At 55.9% G+C, this 19,861-nt stretch overlaps 5 protein-coding genes across 5 annotated transcripts; 2 read left to right on the top strand and 3 right to left on the bottom strand.

Annotated features, from left to right (window-relative positions):
* Positions 1 to 113: 113 nt before the first annotated feature.
* GUITHDRAFT_134892 (hypothetical protein) lies at positions 114 to 2,839 on the bottom strand (the record flags this gene model as incomplete). Its single annotated transcript, XM_005837697.1, has 15 exons — positions 114 to 174; positions 300 to 327; positions 380 to 416; positions 604 to 657; positions 710 to 784; positions 945 to 1,049; positions 1,162 to 1,257; positions 1,293 to 1,600; positions 1,888 to 1,934; positions 2,099 to 2,136; positions 2,236 to 2,361; positions 2,476 to 2,536; positions 2,589 to 2,641; positions 2,692 to 2,758; positions 2,805 to 2,839. The coding sequence occupies 15 exons, from the start codon at positions 2,837 to 2,839 to the stop codon at positions 114 to 116; spliced, it is 1,191 nt and encodes a 396-aa protein (XP_005837754.1).
* A 1,590-nt stretch (positions 2,840 to 4,429) lies between these two features.
* Positions 4,430 to 5,395, top strand: GUITHDRAFT_103363 (hypothetical protein; the record flags this gene model as incomplete). The annotated part of the gene is made up of 1 exon (XM_005837696.1): positions 4,430 to 5,395. One exon carries the CDS (start codon positions 4,430 to 4,432, stop codon positions 5,393 to 5,395), a length of 966 nt encoding a protein of 321 aa, XP_005837753.1.
* Positions 5,396 to 6,083: 688 nt separating this feature from the next.
* On the bottom strand, positions 6,084 to 7,970 carry GUITHDRAFT_103362 (hypothetical protein; the record flags this gene model as incomplete). Its single annotated transcript, XM_005837695.1, has 17 exons — positions 6,084 to 6,265; positions 6,314 to 6,374; positions 6,431 to 6,445; positions 6,495 to 6,539; positions 6,599 to 6,615; positions 6,673 to 6,709; positions 6,760 to 6,840; positions 6,899 to 6,942; positions 7,008 to 7,065; positions 7,109 to 7,132; positions 7,185 to 7,262; positions 7,326 to 7,445; positions 7,494 to 7,560; positions 7,621 to 7,668; positions 7,722 to 7,760; positions 7,809 to 7,849; positions 7,905 to 7,970. The coding sequence occupies 17 exons, from the start codon at positions 7,968 to 7,970 to the stop codon at positions 6,084 to 6,086; spliced, it is 1,023 nt and encodes a 340-aa protein (XP_005837752.1).
* Positions 7,971 to 14,024: 6,054 nt separating this feature from the next.
* On the top strand, positions 14,025 to 17,186 carry GUITHDRAFT_66452 (hypothetical protein; the record flags this gene model as incomplete). Its single annotated transcript, XM_005837694.1, has 2 exons — positions 14,025 to 14,455; positions 16,955 to 17,186. Coding segments are annotated over 2 exons (663 nt in total), but the record flags the coding sequence as incomplete, so codon positions are not given.
* A 1,384-nt stretch (positions 17,187 to 18,570) lies between these two features.
* GUITHDRAFT_151069 (hypothetical protein) lies at positions 18,571 to 19,078 on the bottom strand. Its single transcript, XM_005837693.1, has 4 exons — positions 19,046 to 19,078; positions 18,926 to 18,999; positions 18,825 to 18,872; positions 18,571 to 18,723 (listed from the first exon to the last, which is right to left on the bottom strand). Exons 1-4 carry the CDS (start codon positions 19,070 to 19,072, stop codon positions 18,693 to 18,695), a joined length of 180 nt encoding a protein of 59 aa, XP_005837750.1. The 5' UTR covers positions 19,073 to 19,078; the 3' UTR covers positions 18,571 to 18,692.
* Positions 19,079 to 19,861: the final 783 nt, after the last annotated feature.

The following is a 19,861-nucleotide window of genomic DNA, read 5'->3' as shown; positions in this document are numbered from 1 at the left end:
AGCGGGTAATGGTCGGTTCAGTCAATGCTGACAGTACCAGGGATAGTTGAGCAGAGCGGTTCGTTAATAGGAGATCTGATCTTTTCCTAACACAACCTCTGAGCGTGTCGCCCTCACAGGGGGATCGAGCAGATTCTTCCTCCGCAGTCCGTTGATCTCTTCATGCTCTGAATGCTACAAATGACGTCATGGTCTGCCCCCCCCTCTCCCCCTTCCTCCCAAACCCACCACCTCCAACCTCCCTCCTCTCTTCCTCGCCTCCCTCCCTCCCTTCTCTCCTTCTCTCTCCAGCCGCACACCTGCGCCTGTCGTCCATCCTCTTTTGACCTGCTCGAAAGTGAGGGGAAAGACAAGGAAAGTCCTCTCCTCTCCTCCTTACCTTCCGGCATCACCATCCTCGTCAGATGAATCTCATACTACACAGATTGTCAACTCCATCATTATCCCTTCCCCTCCCCCCCCCCCCCCCAAAAGCTGCCAACCCCACCCACTTGCTTCTCATCCTCCTCCTCTCCATCCTCCTTGTCCCCCACCCAAACTTTTCCCATTCCTGCTGCCCTCACTCGCTCTGCTCTCCTCCCGTCCTCCCCAGCTCTTGCTCACCATGCCAGCTCCCCGACGCTCCAAGATCAGCGTGACGCCTCTGCCTGCCTCCCCCTGTCGCTCATCCATCAGCCTCAGCTGCTCCTCCCTCGGGTCATCGGGCGACCTGCAGCATCGCGATGGTCTGGCTGAGATCTGCCGGGATCGGACGATTGTCCACACAGATGAGAACGTCGCCGACCTGCAGTAGGGTCAGCTCGGGAGAAGAAAGCAAGAAAGAAGAAGGGGATGGAAGGGGGGGGGGAGGAGAGAACTAGGAAGGAAGGTGGGAGGGCAGGAGGAAGGAGGCAGGGGAGGCAAGGGGGGGAGGTGTGCAGGGTTCAGGACGAGCAGGTTCTGACCATGATCCTTCCGTTGTTGCTCGCAGGGAGTCCGGGGAGGAGCGAGGAGACGATGGTGTCGCCATTCTTCTGCGACAACCCCAGCCCGATGGTTCCGCGCTTGACCTGGCAACTCACATGTAAGGGGAGAATAGAAGTCCGGGGGAGAGGGGGAGGAACAAGGAGCGGGGGGGGGAAATGCAAATGAGCGCAAGCAAAGTGGAAATGCTGTCAATACCGGGCCAAATCCCCTCCTCATTTCGAACCTCCCCGTGTAGGAGTCTCCTGATCCCGCCTGCCCATAGATGCCAAACACGTCATCCCGTGCACGCGCCTGGAACAAGGCTCAGCAGAAAGAACGTCACATACGCTGATCTGCAAGGGGATGGAGAAGATAAGGAAGAGCCAGCAAGGTGGGAGGAAGGGCTTGTCGGAGAGAGGAGGAACAGGCAGCAGAGGAGCAATGCAGGCAGAGGGCAGAGGATCCGACCGGCTGCCTGGAAGCAGAGGGTGGCCCTCGTTGCTCCCACAGGAGCTCCCAGTCTTGATTCCCTTCCCCAGGAGTTCGTCTCTCTCCCTCGCGCGCCTGCTGCACTGATTATCTCTCGCCTCCTTCCGCTGGGGACAGTCACATCCGGCCGCCTTGGAATGCTCGAGATAGGAACTTGACTTGAATGCTGCAAAGCACATCAGGAAAAGGGCTGCGATATGGAGAGGTAGTGGGAAGAAGTAGTGGCTTGGCCAGGACGGGTAAGGGGAGAAGGTTGGCTGTAGCATATCACCGCAGTATGGTTACGATGAGGAGGAGGAGGGAGTGGATTGCGAGGAGGAGGAGGCTGCAAGGGAAAATAAGATGAAACAGCAAAGGGCATCAGGTGGGCACACAGTAGAGATGTCCGGAGCAGCTCCAGTCGCTGTTAGGATGTGAGAAATCACGGTAGGAAGACAGATGTCAAGAGACCACCATGCCCAGGAGAGTAGTTCTCGCTGTTACTGCTCTCGTTGAGACGCCTGATCACGTGCAATCAACAAATTTAGAGCCAAAAAGGCAATGACGGAATGAAGGTAGGCGGTGCAGGTTGAAGAATTAAGGTAGGCCACAGTGCAAGTTGAAGAAAGGCGGTGGGGAAAGGGGCGAGATTGTATGGAACGAATCTCCTCGAACATTGCGGCACCTGTCATATTCACGCTGACGACGTCCTCTCTCCATGACCTGCATGAATGTCAACGTCACTGCAGTTCGCTATCGTCGTCGCTCTGCTCTCTGCACCCTTCTCGTCTACACCGACCCGTCTGCGCAGTCCATCCTCACCTGGGCGAGAATCGGATCTTTCTCGATGCTCAGGGGTTGAGCTGGGGCGCTGTTGGAAGGGGAGCGATCCTGCTGGACCTGGCTGCCACCCGAGTACTCCCCGACTCGATATGCGTATGCCGGCGCCTTCCTCCAGTCAAGGACAAGCAGCCGCGAAACAATCCAAGTACCGTCGAGTGTAGGTCATGCCTGCCTCGCATCTCCCTGCTCGACCAGCAACCATCACTGGCCAACAATCACATCGGGGCAAGGAACCAACATTTGCGCTCCCCTCGCCTCCATCTCGCGAATCATCTGGTACCTTCGATGCCATCGTGTCAAGCTGCAATCTCACTCGAGGGGCCTTGGGTTACCTTGTGTTTCCATCAGATCCATGAATCAACCCCTCTTGGTCATAAGCCATCGCCTGAGTCAAACATCAGCAAACGGTAGAGGCGCCGCCGCACAACTTCACACCTGACCCGACCCATAGCTCTCCGTCTGGTATGGATTATCCTGCTGGCTGGGTGCAACGGGTTGGATCCTTGGCAAACGAGTCAAGAAACAGATTTGAGATGTGATGAGTACACCTGTAGCTTTGTTGATGAGGGCCGTTCCGGTACATCTCGGGGTGGCTCTGCTAGAGGGATAGTCAGCTACGAACTCCTGGTCTTCAACCTTCATATCTCGGCGCATCCCAGCACCCTTCCCTCGTGTAACTCATCTCCCTCTCATTCGTTTGCATGTCCAATACATCACGACACTCCTGACATTGTTGCATGCGCTCTCCGATTCATTCTCTACGCTGCGACCCATCCCTTTCTTCTCGAGGACGGACGTTTGGAGACTTCATTCCATTGGTTCTTTTGCACTCCCCCCCCCCCGTCTCCTCTTGCCTTCACGCGCGTATACCTCATAACTCACTTCAGCGTCTCTTCAATATGGCTCCTACATGCTTCCTGTGGGCCCTAGTATCCTCTTGCTCCAAAGTATTCCTGCACTCCTGTCGTGTTGCCCTCCCTGGGTCTTCCTATCATTCCACTCATTCCACAGCAAACTCGCTGTTTCGCATGAGCCATCGCTAGATAGCTTCCTCTTTCCCTGCTCCCTACACCCGCTCCATGCATTGCCCCCCCCGCTGCTTCGATCCTAGTCGCCACTCCATCAAGGCCATTCTTCTGGTGACACTACATCCCCACCCCACCCCACCTCGAATGCACCCCCACCTAGAACAAAACATATCAGGGTGAGTGTACCCAGAAAGTGACTACCCCTACCTACCAAGTGAGTTTCGGAGTTTTAAACACCCACCATCATCCGCAATTTACCCCATTCTTGACTGTAAAAATAACCGGTCCTATACCATTCTTTCCAGAAGCACCTACCCTGTTCCAGTATGACCCACCCTAAAGGTTGATCGCCCCTGTCAATCTGACATTACCACTCTGATATCCACCATCACCCTGGTTCATAGACTACCCCACCCTACATTTTCAGCCTCTCCGACTCCTTCCGAACTTTGTACTAGTACCCTCCTCACCTATTACAAATTTCTATTACTACCACTCAATTTAGAGACCCCACCCTATCATTATAAACATTTTGGAGCTAAAAGTACCGGTATCCACCTATCCGAAATAGGGTCCACCCCACCTCTTCCATTTGAATTTTCAACCATCCGCGCACCCCACCCCACATGACCACCGGAAATTGAGAACAACCATGCTATAATTCTACCCCTACCCCCTCTTCGATACTCATGTACCCCACCAGAGGGTGGTGCTGCCCTGATGGGAGGCTAATTGAGAACCTAAGAAATGCTGCTGCCTTACAAGGGGCAAACTTTGAGTCAAATGAAACTTTCAAACTTCAAAACGTTAGATTACGAGCTCCCAAACTTTCGAACTTCAGCGATGCTCGTCGTATAAATCTTTACTCAAAGTTAAGTCAAAAATCATTACCAGGAGAATTATAAATCAGTACCATGCTGTCGACCAAGGGTACAAGTCTTCTTGAACCCTAGTCAATTTTTTGTAACTTTAAATCATCTAATAAACCATTTGTACTGAAGAGATCCAGTAAATTGTACTGGAGTATGTACAAAATTGACTGATCATTTGTACCATCCCATCTGGTATAAAAACGACTCTGAGATCAGTGATCATCGGATGCGACTCTCATAATCGTGCTTCAAGGGACTGCCGGGTGACCCGCCATGCAGTCGCGACGGATCTGCGTGCTCATGCTGGCGACGCTCGCGCTCTGCTTCCCGCTCTACCTGTGCCTCATCATCCCCTTGTACCGCCCCCATGTGAAGTCGACGGTCAGCAAGGACAGAGGAGCTGCCGGGTCCGCCGCCAGGACTCGCCTGGTAGTCTCCGTCAGTTCCCTGCTAGGGCGAGTGGACTATCTGCGCAGATCGCTGCCGTCGATCGAGAAGCAGTCGCTGAGGCCCGACAGGATCGTAGTCAACATGCCGCTCTACACGAGGTTTGGAAACATCACTGCAGGAGACGTCGAGTCCTTGGTGGCTGCGCTGGGCTCCACCACTGGGCCCCTGGAGAAGGTGAAAGGAAAACGTCACGACTACGCCAACAGACTCTACTATCTTCACTTCCTCGACAGAGACTTCGGGCCTGCAACGAAGTTGCTGGGAGCTCTGCAGGTAGAGAAGGATCCCGAGACACTGGTGGTCACCCTTGACGATGACTGCGAGTACTCGCCCGAGGTGCTCGCAGCTCTCCGATACCACATGCCCGCCGAAGGTAGCTTGAGTGGTCTCTGCCAAGAGCTCCCTCCCCTCATGCCGATCCATGGCATGGTGACCCTTGGGTTCCCTCATGGCATCCTTGCCAAGGCGGGCTGGTACGCGGAGGATAGAATCATCCCCTGCTATGGATGGCTGATGGGGTACACGGGGATAGCGTACCGGGTTCGGTACTTCGGCAGCGACATCTTCGAATACTTGCAGAAACTCCCCTCAGGATGTTTCTTCCATGACGATGTCTGGCTGTCAGGGTACCTGTACAAGAAGGGCATCCAGCGGTTCTACTACCCCTTCGTGCCTGACCCCATGCACTTCTCCAGGCACCCGAACATGAGCATCAGCTCGATCTCGGACACGCAGTCCAGGCATCAGCTCCCCTGTGTCGAATACTTCAATCGCTTCGGATGGAACTGAGGGGAGAGATGAAGGGGGGGGGGGAGCAAGGAGCTACGGCTGCTCATCCTCGCCGGCATTCTTCTATCATCAAGTCTCAGGATACACTTGCTGTTATCTAGCTCATCGGCGGGTAAACAACTGCTGCTACATGTCAGTCTGATACCCAGCACTCTATTATCTTGCCGTCGAGACTATCAGGCCTCATTATGTCCCCCAAAGACATACAACTTGTTTTAATTGAATTCTTTTGAAATGAATTTTGCAGAAAAGTTTCTGAAAATTGACACAATGGAGACTTTGTCTTGAACAACCCCCTCGCATCTGAGGTACTTTCACCTTGCTTGCAAGAGGCAAGGTACAAGTCTCCATTCATAGCGCAAATCCATAGTATGTGTACACATGTGTCCACCAGTCAGCGTGAAGATTGACCAAAGAGAAACCATGAAAGCGAACCGAAAAGAGAGAAAGGCAAGAGAAAGGCAAAATTCTCAATTCAGGAAAAAAGATGAAAAGATGGAGCCATACAGTCGTATCCGACACAAATCCCCTGTGATTCCGATTGTACACGATTGCTGACCCTCTGTTTCGGTTCGCCTCGATTTGAGATAGATGATTCCACTCCCTCACATCAACCCTTCCATCAAAACTTTTGCATCCCCCAAAAGCCTCAGGCAACCTTGTACCCTGAACAGCTCGCGTGCTGACATCAAGAGTTCTCCTTCGAATCCTGCTTTGTTTCTTCCTTTGTTTCCTCCTTCATCGATTGCATCTCGACCGATACTTCTTTTTCTTCCTGAAGGAGGGCTTCCTTGACCTCCCCAGCTTCTCCGTTCGGATCCTCAGCTTCAGCAGTGGCTTTCTTGGGAGCCTGCTCGTAAAACAGTCCACCTGCAGTTCGGCTGGTCAAAGAATGACCAGGAAAGACTTTCATCGCACCTAGAATGCAGACAAAGAGCCAGAAGATTCCTTCTTGCGAGGCCGTGCTGTTGAGGAAAAGCTGCAGCATTCAAAGATTCAAAGGGAAGTTGAGATGGATGCATGAAGACTGCTTACGCAGTTAAGACCCTCCTGTGCCGCACAGTCAGGATCCCCTAACTTACATCAAGACTCAAGTCACCGTGAAAACTTTGTTCATGATCCCAACAACGGTGTAGGTCGTTGCCTGCGTCACAGTATCAGACATAACAGACCTTGGATGAGATGGTCAAGGACGAGATTTACCGACACCAACTCTCTGCCTGTGAGAAAAAAGTAAGCCACAGACAAATATATTGTAAGATTCTAGCTGAACTTACATCTCCAGCCGAAGTAGCTGATGGAGGAACCAACGATCTGATTTGATCAACTGAGTCCCATGAACAGAAAGACATCCATCATCTTACGCTGGAGATCAGAAGGAACACCATGCTCTTGGTGTGGATCATCTTCGATTCCACTTGCTCCTCAGTCAGCCAGCCCAGGCACTGGAGAGCGACGTCAACCGGTCACACTTTGGAGAAGAGCAAACTGGGAATGATCTACCAGCATCGGAAGGACTGAGAACATATTCGAATAGAACACTTGTCCTGCATGCATTCTCATCAATGGATGACGGGAGAACGCCAAACGAGTTCCGCACAAAGAAAGCTACCTGTAGTGGTCAAAGTGCATTTGTCTGTGACGGTCTTGCCGATCGTCATGACAAATATCTGAGATAAATTAGATGTTCACTCTGTCGTATCATTTACTCACCAAGGTCAGACTGTTCAAACCAACCTGTCGAGAATGAATCAGTGGTACATATCCCACCGCAGCAAAACAAGTTCACGTAAAGATAGCTTATCCATCCATCCATTTTCAGCTGCTTGTCATGTACAATATACATACTTGCACTCCCAGCAATAATCTGAGGAAATCAGAAAACATCATGAACATCACAACTTCAAGTCCCATGAGGGTAGCGCATTACCATCAAGGCAAAGATGGCCCGGACGGATGGACAATCTCGATTCAAGAAGTAGTAATCGCACAAGACCAGAATGAGCGGGTTGCAGCTCCTAAAGACAATGAGAGTCTCCATGTTGGTTGTCTGAAGGGCTGAGTCATGTGTACATCAAGGGAGCGCACTGGGCATCACCTCCAGAGCGCGCAGAGTGAAGTAGATGCTGAGTGCGAAACCCACTGAATACGCTGCCATGTACGACCTAGGGGGAGAAGGGGGGGGGGATTATTACCACCGTATCCAACAGGATCATCGTCCGTACCTGCCGTCTGAGCTGAGGGCCTGAACTTCACAAAGCCCCATCGATGCCCTGAACGCAATTTAGCAGTCAGCCCCAATCAAGCTGCTGCAGAGAAATCTTACCCGATAAGGATCACCAACACAGTAAATGCCATCTGAAAGCTGGTGGAAAGTGTTCAGAGACATAGGAGGGAGCCTCCAACGTTTTACCATGCAATGTATGAAGCAGCAGGAATGTAGGAAAGACATATCTGCAAGCAAGGTAAATGCCTCTCAAGCGCCAGGAATGTATTCGCATTCGCATACCCTGTTGACCACAAGCATACACGACGAACATATCGAGTAAAGAGCAATGATGGTGATTGCGTTCATCTTGAGCTCTTCAGCAGACTCTGTGACAGAGCGCCCAAGTTCCGAAAATGCGCTCCCCTGCAATCAAGGTGAGTGGCGCTCGTGCCATTGCACGGACAGTCAGATCACCGGAGCTTCTCGTTCCAAGGGCTTCTCACTTGCTGTTGTATCTCCCTCTCATATCCTTCTCAGTCTTTCATCTCATCTCTCCTTCTCTCCTCTCCTTCTCCGCTCCTTTCCCCCACTCTCCCCGTCCCCAGGTTTACCCGCCACATGGCACGGCTTAAAAGTTTTAAATTCACATTACATTTCAAGGATACTTGATATTTTGAAATTATCTCTTAATATTTGAATTTATGAAATCAAATTAATATATATGTAAACCTTTTTTTTAAGACAAGTCTTCCCAGGGGTACTCAATACCCCCTCCCAGACCAATAAAGTACCCCACCCTCTCCTACCTCACATCACCAATTGCCCGACGAGTCACAAGGAACCTGGGTGGGGTCATTGGTTGAGCAGCATGGTAGGGTAGGAGTATGTGGTAGGGTCCACTCCTGTAGGGGTAGGTGTATATTGTACTAGTGATAGGCAAAAATCTCATAGCAACGTGGGGTAGGACAGATAAGACATTCCTGTGGGAGGTGGGGTAGTGACATGAACGGGGTGGGGTGAGCAAAATGCAGGTGTAGCACGTAAATCGTACCTGATGCTTCCCTTGTTTCCTTTTACATCCAACTTTCGTTATCTCCCTCCCTCCTCTCCCTCCTCCGACATCCTTAGCTGCTGCCTTGCTCAGTCTTCTTGGTCCTGCCGCTCAAGCAACACTTGATGGCTTTCCAACAGACGCCTTTCCTTTCCTCACAGAGTCACAGCTTTAGTTGATGCATAATGTAGAGGGACGAAGCTACGAGTAGGATCAGGACGAGAAATGATGGAGGACTGACTGGAGGATAGAAGTCTGTACGAGAAAAGATTGAGAACTAGAAGATGGAAGTCTGTACTTTTACTTGTCGTATACTGCGCACAAACGCAGGCTACTTTCTTACGCAGAGAATTCGTAACGTCCGAACCTTACATGCATACAACACGATGGCGCTATCAATGCATCTGATGAGATGAGACAGGCGAATTTCCATCCAATTTCATCGTTGCAATTCATCCGTTTTGAAGACACTATCACGGTCAGATCAAATACAAAAAACCGATGTTCACTCATGTAAGAGACCTTACATACAAAGGGTCTGTATAGAATGCCGATTGACCAGTGGCACTGACAAGCTTGGCTCCAAGAGAACTATACATGACTGATGATACTACACGTAATATGAAATAGCACTGAGAGACAGATAACTGTTTCGAAATCATCAAACAGTAGAGAGACTCGAATCCGATGATCTGCGCCGCGCCGCCGCCGGGATCACTGAGGCGGTACGGTCAGGGCCCCGGACTCTATTTCATGGCATTGCAGCTCGGGCCGTCCGACAGTGACCTTCACCGCGCGAACGGCGGGCCGGCGGTGATGGCCCAGTGGGCGGGCTGGGCGCGCCGCCCCGGGACTCCGGGAGACCGGGCCCCGGTCCCGCCGATCACCGGCGTTGATCGGACCGCCGGCGCCGGGCGGCGCGGCCGGCGGCTAGTCATGATGGAGCGTATGCCAGCCGTGCCAGGCGTCATATAGCGCCGAGCCTCCCGCTTAACAAAAACTCTCCTGTAAACTTGGGCCAAGACGACTTACGTGTCAAGGCGGCCGATGCAGCGTGTGGGACGAAGAGGGGGCTTTCCTAGCCGTCTTGCTAAGGTCCTCTCATGTCTGGATGCTTGGGTTTCACATCCTAGCATACTAAGTCTATCTCTCATGTGCTCCTCAATTCTGGTTTTGTGTGCATTAAACTCGGTCTTGAGCAAAAACTGTCTTGTTACAACTAAAGTTGATATGATGTCTGCAGAACTTGTGCTCCGTCAAGTCACCAACCGTCGGACCACAGCCGGGCCGGTGCCGCCACACGTCAACATCAGTGGCGGCCTACAGCGGCCGCTCTGCTTCCGGAACAGGCCGCTTCCGAGGCTTCCGAGGCTTCCGCCGGAGTCGGCGCCCGGCCGAGTGGCAGGAGTCGTCACGGAGGGCCCGGCCGACCGCCCGGCCGGGCCGAGTCCGGTCAGCGGCGCCCGGCCGCCGGCCGGGTGCCGAGTCGGACTCACCCTCCGGTTATAACGCATGTAACTGTTATAACCATTTTCAACGGTTGCTTGACTTTTCGACCAAGCGAACGCGTCATGGCGAGACTCTGACGATCGGATAAGTGCTCCTCCTCCCCTTCTCCCCCCCTTTTGCGTCATCTTGTCCTCTTTGTAGCCCTTCTCACTCTTCCTCCATCTGTCCACTTCCTAGGAATCTCCAATTCCCTCCTCTCAATCACCACTGCCTCCGGTCGTCGTTCGTTGCTCTCTGACTGAAACGAGGTTCTCAATATCGCATCTAAGAGCTGGTTTGATAACGATCTGCTCTCTGAACCCACGGTCGGCTACAGCTCCTCCTGCATCATTTCATTTGTCACGGTTTCCCCTCTATCTCACCAGTATTCTTTAGCTCGGTTTCGAATATTCGACCGCTTCCATCGCATCCCTTCTGGAAGCTTTTGTGCATGCTGAGCAAGGCAGTTTCTCTCCCCTGAATCATAATCCAAGACTCTTCAGTTTGAGCACCCAATGTGCACAACAAGAATTCAAACAAGTTTTCTCACGTTAATCCTTCTCTTGCACCTCACGGGGGCTGTTGGCATCGAAGGAGACATCTCTGCGGCGAAACGACAGTTGGTCGAAGCCTTCAATCAGCGTCGATACCTCAGCGGGGACGATTCATATCCGAGCCATTACAGGCAGGATGCAATGCCCCAAGAGTGCTGCGCTGGCAACGATTGCACTGAGTGTATGATAGAAAGAGCCTCGAGCTTGGAGGCAGTCACTACATCCATCCAGCAGGACATAGAAACGCTGCGCGACCTCGGTTGCCCCTGCAGGATAGCGTCTCTCACTCCATCCTCTGGCTCCATCGCTGGCGGGACAAGGGTGATCGTAGATGTCTCGGGGATGGACTTAGACATGGCTCTTGCTCTTGGTCCCATCGAGTGCTGGGTGAGGAGAGCGCCGGAGGTCTACGACAAGCTCGCAGCGACAAGGACAGCGCCATCAGCACTCGCATGCACGTTGATGCCCATGCACCAAGGTACCACAGACTTGTGGCTGCACTCCGAATATTTCACGATCAAATCCGGCGCGACATCGTTCCTGTACTTGAATGACTTGACGGTTTCAACGTACCTTGTGCAGCCCAAGGCCTCTCCGGTCACTGGACGCATCATCATCACGATTCACGGGACGAACTTCCCGCTCAACGACGCTTTCTTGAGCGGGAAGGTGCGGTGCATGTTCCGAGGAATCACATTCGCTGCCGCGCTGCTCGACAACGAGACGGCCACCTGCGTAACTCCAGCTTTGCCGCGCGGCCGCGACTTCCTCTCTCTGACTTACAACGGGGTCGACGCCATCCCCAACACATCACTGCCCTTCGCCGTGTACAACCACCCGCTCATCGTCGGCATGTGGCCAGAGACAGGATTCTCGGGCGAGGTTGTGTCGTTACTGGCCTCGGGGTTTGGCTTCGATTACGTTCCGTTGAAAGAAGATCTGCTATGTCGATTCTTGCAGCCCCACCAGAACAAGACTGTGGTAGGCAACCGGGTGGGCAACACGAGTACGATAGAGTGTCGTGTTCCCAACAACACTCGTGACGACCATCTGATCAGCGGTCAGGTGCGTATCGAGTTCTCTCTGCTCGGATGGATCGATGAAGCTTTCAGCGATCACGAGCTGAGACAGTCCAACTTGTTCCGCTACAAGTGCCAGGATGAGCGCACGGTCTACACTGACATCACCCTGGAGTTCTTTCCCAACTGCACAGCTGGCTTCTGCTGCTCGGCAGGGTTTGTCTCGGATGGTCACAAGTGCCAGCCTTGTCCTGCTGGGACTTTCTCCGGCCCAGGCTCCTACCGCTGCCTCGACTGTCCCGCAAACTCCACCAGCCCACCCGCCAGCCCATCTCCTCGCAGCTGCGTGTGCAACGAGGGGTTCGTCGGCTCGAACGGGGGGGTGATCGAGCTGCCGTGGGACCAGTGCTTGCTCTGCTCGGAGGACGAGTTCGCCTTCCTGTCTCCTCGCAGGAGAGTTGAGGATCAGCTGAGCAAGAGCATCCACACGCTTGCAGAGTACCCGGTGAGCGCCTCCTGCTTGCGATGCCCGCCCAACAGCAGAAGCCCAGTTGGAGCGCGGTTCGAAGCAGACTGCGAGTGCAGGACGGGCTACATGTGCATGAGCGACGGGATTCCTTGCTACCTGAGGCTGGTGCACGCGTACGAGGAGTGGGGGAGAAGGACCTGCCAAGTCAGGCTGCCCGACCAGCGCAACGTCCAGCTGACCGAGTACAAGATGCAGCTGCAGGCCCGTGCTGGGGTCGTCAGCTCCTCCCTGCCGGTCTGCCGCGGGCACGGGGAGGGAGACATGACAGCGCTGAAACCTTGCGATCCCTGCGACCTCACGGGCGAGGAAACGCAGTGCGAGTGCACCTGTGCCAACAGCCCAGGGTACGCCGCGAACCAGTCGGCGTACAGGTGTGAGGATGTGGATGAATGTGCTGAGGACGCGGGGGTTTGCGGTCCCTTGTCCTCCTCCTCCAGCCAGCCCCTCCAGTGCAACAATGTGTACGGCGACTTCGAGTGCCTGTGCCCGGCCGGCTACCAGGTGAACCTGGGGGAGGGAGGGGCCTGCACCGACATCGACGAGTGCTCTGAGGGAGTGAACTCATGCCATGACGACGCCGTCTGCGTCAACACCCCAGGCTCCTTCCTCTGCCACTGTCGGAGGGGCTTCGTGGGGGACGGGGTGATCGACTGCTGGAACGGGAAGAAGGAATGCGTGGGAGCTCTCGAGGTCAACATCGACATGACAGCAGACCCAGCTTGTCCCCAGCCCCAGCTGAACGTCTCGGGGGAGGTGCAGTCAGACTTGAACGCCACCAATAGTGGGAACCTGTCCGTGGTCAACGTGACAGGGGAGGAGCTGGGGAATAGCACAGCTGGGAACGTGTCGGACGGTAACCTGACATCGAGCGAGAACGGGACGGCGGCGAATGCATCGAACACCAGCAGCTTCTTCGGGAACCTGTCCGTGGTCAACGTGACAGGGGAGGAGCTGGGGAATAGCACAGCTGGGAACGTGTCGGACGGTAACCTGACATCGGGCGAGAACGGGACGGCGGCGAATGCATCGAACACCAGCAGCTTCGGGAACCTGTCCGTGGTCAACGTGACAGGGGAGGAGCTGGGGAATAGCACAGCTGGGAACGTGTCGGACGGCAACCTGACATCGGGCGAGAACGGGACGGCGGCGAATGCATCGAACACCAGCAGCTTGACGGAGATGATGAGCGCGATGAACGGCACGGAGCTGAACTCGTCAACGTGGAATATGAGCAGGAGCGGCAGCAATAAGACAGAGATGAACATGTCAAACTCCAGCCTGGTGGAGGGAGAGAGCCTGTTCGACCTGTGCTGCCGGTCAGCTGGGACCAGGGATCGAGTGTACATGCGCTTCTTCTGGCTGCAGACTCAAACTTGGAGCGAGGAAGTGACTTTGAGCGACTACCTGCCGACGTCCGTCGGCGCCAATGGCAGCGCGATCCTGTCAGGCTTCAAATACGTCGGCAACGTGTCGATGGTGGAGTACCGGGTGGAGGGCAACGACGAGTGGCGGCCCTCCGCCCTTCGCCTGCGGCTCTACAACGCAGACGTCTGGCTCAATCTCTCCTCCTCCCTGTGCTGGGTGGGGCCCACCAGCTCCCCAACAGCAGCATGCGCCGACGGGAACGGGACCTGCAGCGGGATGCAGCTTACTGCTCGGGTGGACGTCGACGAGTGTGCCATCGGGTTTCACAGCTGCGATGAGCACAGCACGTGCAGCAACGAGGAAGGGAGCTACCGCTGCAGCTGCTTTGCCGGCTACCGCGGGACAGGCCGCAGCATGCTGGGCCCTGGCACAGAGTGCCTGCCCTGCCCGAAAGGGACGTACGCCCACTCCTCCTCCACCTCCTGCACCACCTGCCCGGACGTCCACAGCACGACTCAGGAGGACAGGAGCATCTCCTTGACCGACTGCTTCTGCCTGGCCGGCTACTTTGGTACCCTCAGCCTCAACCAGTCCTGCAGCATCTGCCCTCCCAACCACTTCTGCCCTCGTGGGGCAGCCCAGCCCACCCCGTGCCCAGCTGGCTCCTCCAGCCCTAGGGGGACCAAGGAGGTGACGGACTGCGTCTGCAACCCAGGCTACACGGGACCCAACGGAGGACCCTGCAGCGTGTGCTTGCCCGGCTCCTCCTGCGAGGGTGGGTGGGTGGACCCCCTCTCGTGCCCCTCTGGCACCTTCTCGACCCAGGGTCAGACCTTCTGCACCCAGTGCGTCAGCAACTCGACGAGCTGGGAAGGGGAGGGTACCTGCCGGTGTGATCCGGGGTTCCACCACCCAGGTTTCTTCCAGCTGACCCCCAACTCCACCTGTGGGTACCAGGGGTGCAGCGTCGTTACGTCGGAGGCCAGGTGCTATGCTGCGGCAGCAGCGCTGCTCAGGGAAAACCCGGGTGCTTATCCCAACTACGAGGGGCACTATGACAGCCAGGGAGGATGCTTCCTGCGCCCTGTGCCCAACGTCTTCAACAGCTCGACTGGGAACGAGATCAACGGCACCAACAGCTCGACGGGGAACGAGACCAACGGCACCAACAGCTCGACTGGGAACGAGATCAACGGCACCAGCAGCTCGACGGGGAACGAGACCAACGGCACCAACAGCTCGACTGGGAACGAGATCAACGGCACCAACAGCTCGACTGGGAACGAGATCAACGGCACCAACAGCTCGACGGGGAACGAGACCAACGGCACCAACAGCTCGACGGGGAACGAGATCAACGGCACCAACAGCTCGACGGGGAACGAGATCAACGGCACCAACAGCTCGACGGGGAACGAGACCAACAGCACCAACGAGTCGAACTCCTCCTCTTCCTCCTCTTCCTCCTCTTCCTCCTTGCTCAACATCTCCGTCAACCTGACTGTCTCCACTCCCACCTGCTCCCCGGACTCCCCATGCGTGTGCGAGGCCTGTGCCCCTCCGGTCTGCCTCGGATGTGCAGCTGGGACATTCTCAGAGCAGGGAGCCACCTCCTGCTCCAGCTGCCCTCCAGCTTCACTCAGCCCGGCGTTCTCCGGTCAGAAGTCGGACTGTCTCTGTCTACCTGGCTTCCACGGCGTCGCCTCCTCCTACAACGCCTCCTGCAGGTTCGGCTCCTCCCAGCGATCGCCGTGCGTGCTCCCTTTCTACTGGCAAGGCACCAAGTACGTGGATTGTACCTTTGATCTTCCTCCTCCGGGAGGAGGAGCAGGAGGAGCAGGAGGAGAAGACTTGTCCTGGTGCGCCATCTCTACCATGGCAAACGGGACAGTGAAGGACTGGGACTGGTGCTCGTGCGACCTCGGGTGCAAGCCGTGTAGAGCAGGGAGCTTCACGTCTGAGCTCGGCGTCTCCGTCTGCTCCTCATGCCCAGCAGGGTCGTACGCCAACCAGAGCAGGGCAACCACGTGCGAGCTGTGCCCGGTCAACACGACGTCCCAGGAAGGAAGCGTCTCCTTGCTCAACTGCACCTGCCTGGAGGGATACGAGAGGACGGCGGACGGGTCCTGCAAGGATGTTGATGAGTGCCTGAACGCCTCGGCCTGCTCTTCCTCCTCCTCCTGCATCAACCTCCTTGGCTCCTTCCGCTGCGACTGCAAGCCTGGGTTCTACTCCAACGGCTCTTCCTGCTACGACTGCACCCCAGGCTTCTTTTGCAACGGGTCGCATGTACAAGTCCCTTGTCCCGCCGACTCCTTCGCGCCCTCTGGCAGCTCCTCCTGCTCCTCCTGCCCTCCCCACTCGCAGAGCCCGGAGGCAGCCGGAGGTGTCGAGGCGTGTGCGTGCCTGGTCGGGTTTGTGAACAACGAGACCGGTAACGCCTCCCTCACCTCCTCTGCCAGCTGCGCCAACGTTGACGAGTGTGCTGCTGGAGTCGCCGACTGCAGTCAGTTCGCCTCCTGCTCAGACACCTTGGGGTCGTTCACCTGCTCCTGCCTGCTAGGCACATACGGGGATGGGGTCACCTGCTTGTCAAGGTGCGGCGATGGGCTGAGGGGAGGAGAGGAGACGTGCGACGATCTGAACAACAGGAGCGGAGACGGCTGCAGCTCGACGTGCACGCAGGAGCCGGGATGGAGTTGCAGCCCCCAGGGAGGGCAGAACGCAACAGGGGCAGGGGGGAACTCGTCGCTGGGAGACTTGTGCGTGGACGTGAACGAGTGCGCGCTGGGACTGGACGACTGCTTCCTCAACGCAAGCTGCGTCAACACGGTGGGGTCGTTCTACTGCGAGTGCTGGCCGGGGTTGTACGGGAACGGGAGCTTCTGCGAGGAGTGCCCCATCCACTCCCACAGCCTCCTGGGCTCCCAGCTCAAGGACAACTGCTCCTGTGATGACGGATGGAAGCGCTCCTCCTCCTCCTCCTCCTCCTCCTCCTCCTCCTCCTCCTCCTCCTCCTCTGTCGTTGACTGGTGCGTCGACTTCAACGAGTGCGAGGCCGAGACGGTCTGCGGCAACTTCACGTCCTGCAACAACACCATCGGCTCCTTCCACTGCGTCTGCAACGTCGGTTATGAGCCCACTAGTGACACTCAGTGCGCTGACGTCGACGAGTGCGCTCAGGGCCTGGCCGGGTGTGACACGTCAACAGTCTGCTCCAACACCCAGGGCTCCTTCGACTGCCTCTGCCAGCTGGGCTATAGCTCGGACGGGGCCAACCTGACCAACACCACCTGTGCTCTGTGTGAGGTGGGCAAGTACTCCGACATGCTCGCCGCCTCCAGCTGCACCCGCTGCCCCGCAAACTCGACGAGCATCAAAGGAAGCACCTCAGTGTCCCAGTGCACCTGCATCGCAGGGTATGCGGGTTCGATCTCCCAGCTTGGAGGGAACTGCTCGGCCTGCCCAGCTGGCAGCTTCTCACTGGGGAACTGGTCCAGCTGCTGCTCTTGCCCCGCAGGATCGACGTCAGAGGAGGCCAGCCCTTCAGCCGACGCGTGCATGTGTGACGTCGGCTACTTCGAAACGACCCCAAGTAGCGTCCAGCAGGGCGGGAGCTCGATGGCAGCATCGGACAGCTCCAACACCTCCAACACCTCAGACAGCTCGGCTGGTGCTGGTGGTGCAGGAGGGGTTGGGGCTTCGTTCTGCCCAGCTGTCCCCCTGCACTGCCAGCGCTGCCCTCCGTTCGCCTCGAGCCCTCTCGGCTCTAAGAACGCGTCCGCATGCAATTGTATCCCCGGCTACTACCTGGGGCCGACCAACGGGACAGGAGGAGGGCGGGGAGCTAACGGGACAGGAGGGCTGAACGCGTCCAACTCGACCTCTCCTCCCCCGGCGAACCTCTCCTGCGTCCCCTGCCCCAGCTGCCCTCCGGGCTACGAGATCGTCGGGTGCGGCAACTCCTCCCAAGGGCAGTGCGAGGACGTCAACGAGTGCGCCTCCTCCCCTTGCGCCCAGGAGGGGTCCAGCTGCTTCAACTTCAACGGCAGCTTCAGGTGCGAGTGTGCCGCTGGCTTCTTCGGCGATGGCTACAAGATCTGCAGGTCTGCTGCTCCTCCTCCCTCAACACAGCAATCTTCTTCTCTCATTTCCGTATCTCTCTCCTCCACCCTGCTTGCTCTTCTTGCTCCCTCGTCCTCCCCCTGACCTTGCTCTACAGTCGCTGTCCGGATCCCAACGCGAACTCCCCAGCAGGCAGTACGGAGCTGGGCAACTGCTCGTGCATGGCAGGATTCCTGACGGTGGACGGGGTCAGTCCCGTGCTGACCGAGCAGCAGCACACCTGCTATGGCTACGTGGAGCTTCTGATCAGGACATGGGAGGTGGCGGGGGCGGCGGACAGCTGCTGGCAGGGGGAGTACAGCAAGGAGCTGGCAGGGACGGAGGACGACGTGTGGGTGCGGGTGAAGTGGGGCGACGGGTCGAGCACGAGGTGGTTCAGCCTGTACTCGGAGAGCAGGAGGTCGCCGTACGTGGAGGACTTCGTCTCTGTGGGGTTCAACTTCACCCTTGGCTCCGAGAGCCTCGCCATCCTCTCCAGCCTCGAGCAGATGGGAGGTGAGCCAGCGGCGCTGGAGTACTTCCTGCAGGGCAACGACGCCTGGCGGCCTTCCTCCTTCCTCCTCCGCATCAACAACTACATCGCCACGGGGATCTACGCTACCCAGGGAACCCTGCAATGGGTGGACGGGAACTTCGCCTCCTCTTCCTTCTCCGCCAACTACTCCAACTCCTGCTACACAATCCAGCCCTCTGCTCTAGCTTCCCTCGTCAAGGTCTCCAACGCCTCCAACACGACTCAGGACGTGGTGTTCGGGCTCCCTCCGACAAAGCCGAGGAGAGTGAAGGAGGAGGAAGGTAAGGGGGGGAGCGAGCAGCGCATGTACACTACCGAGTAGACAGTTACGACTTGATACATCAACAACCTTTAGCTCGAGCTTATCTCAAATGCCATCCTCTTCCTCTGGGAGCCTGACTGATCCGCACGGAGGTGGTGGAACTGGGAGCGAGGCCAACAACTTATCCGTTGGTGGTGTCGATGGTGATGGTGCTAAGGGCCCAATCACAACCAGCACAGCTCGGACGCAGAGGGGAACAAAGAGGGGGAAGAAGATCGAGAGTCTTGGGAGGGTACAGGAGTAAGGGACTTACTCGCTGTCAGGAGTGCTGTAGCTGTCGATGATGTCGAAGGTACCAGGGCTGTGAGGAAGGTGCATCAGCTGCTGCTCCTCCTTCCTCTTCGCCCTCCTAACCTTCCATCGAAGCTCTCGCCATCGGCGCGGGTGTACCCGTCGTAGGAGAGCATGGTGAGGTTGGTGCGGAGCTCCTGGGATACAAGTCACAGGAAGCATGGCCTTACTTTCATCTCTCACCTGGAAGTTTCTCAAATCTGCAAACATGGTTCTGGAGGCACAATCATGTTAGACTCAAAACCAAGACCAAAACTTGGTTTTCCCTCCATGCGCATTGATCCATACAAAATTCCTTAATTCATGATTTTTCAACTCATTCACTCTCTCTTTCTGTCTCAGACTCCATTACTGGTTCATCTCATCTTCATGTCATCTTCCCTCAGGTCACCATCGTCAACGTCCAATTTTCCCTAGAGCATTCGATTGACAACGTCCATCACATTACCCCGCTCCAGCATTACTGCAATTTCATCTACGTATCTCTACTGGCCCCTTCTTTCTTCTCCTCAATGTCCTCACTTTCAACTTCTGCATCGTGTTCTTCTTGTTCTGGTTTCTCTTCACCAAAGTCGCCCAGTCCCGTTTTGTCCTCTCGTAGATCTACAACAACACCAACATCCACTCTATGATTGTACTTCTCACATGTAGACTATCCTCTATTTCCTCCTAGCTGTCTTGACTTCATCATCTCGTTCCTGCCATCGTGCTCTTCTATCCTTGCATGTCGCTTCTCCCACCACACTGTTTGTTCTGCATCAGCCCCTCTAGCTAGCCATTGCTCCCGAAATAACCTCTTCCCCAGGGTGACTTTTAACACGTACCCCACCCTGACCAACTACCCTTGTTACCCCCTCCACCCCTGCAATATCCGCAGTCACCTACCTGTACCCACCACAAATACTGTAGTTTCCAGGGTGATGTTGGTATTATTGTGAACCCACCCCCTGGTACACTTTGTGAAGTACCTCTACCCCCCACTAATTCACTTCTGCCACT

This window comes from Guillardia theta, assembly GCF_000315625.1.
Source record: "Guillardia theta CCMP2712 unplaced genomic scaffold GUITHscaffold_13, whole genome shotgun sequence".
NCBI classification, from domain to species: domain Eukaryota; class Cryptophyceae; order Pyrenomonadales; family Geminigeraceae; genus Guillardia; species Guillardia theta.
This window is presented reverse-complemented; position numbering and strand designations above follow the sequence as displayed.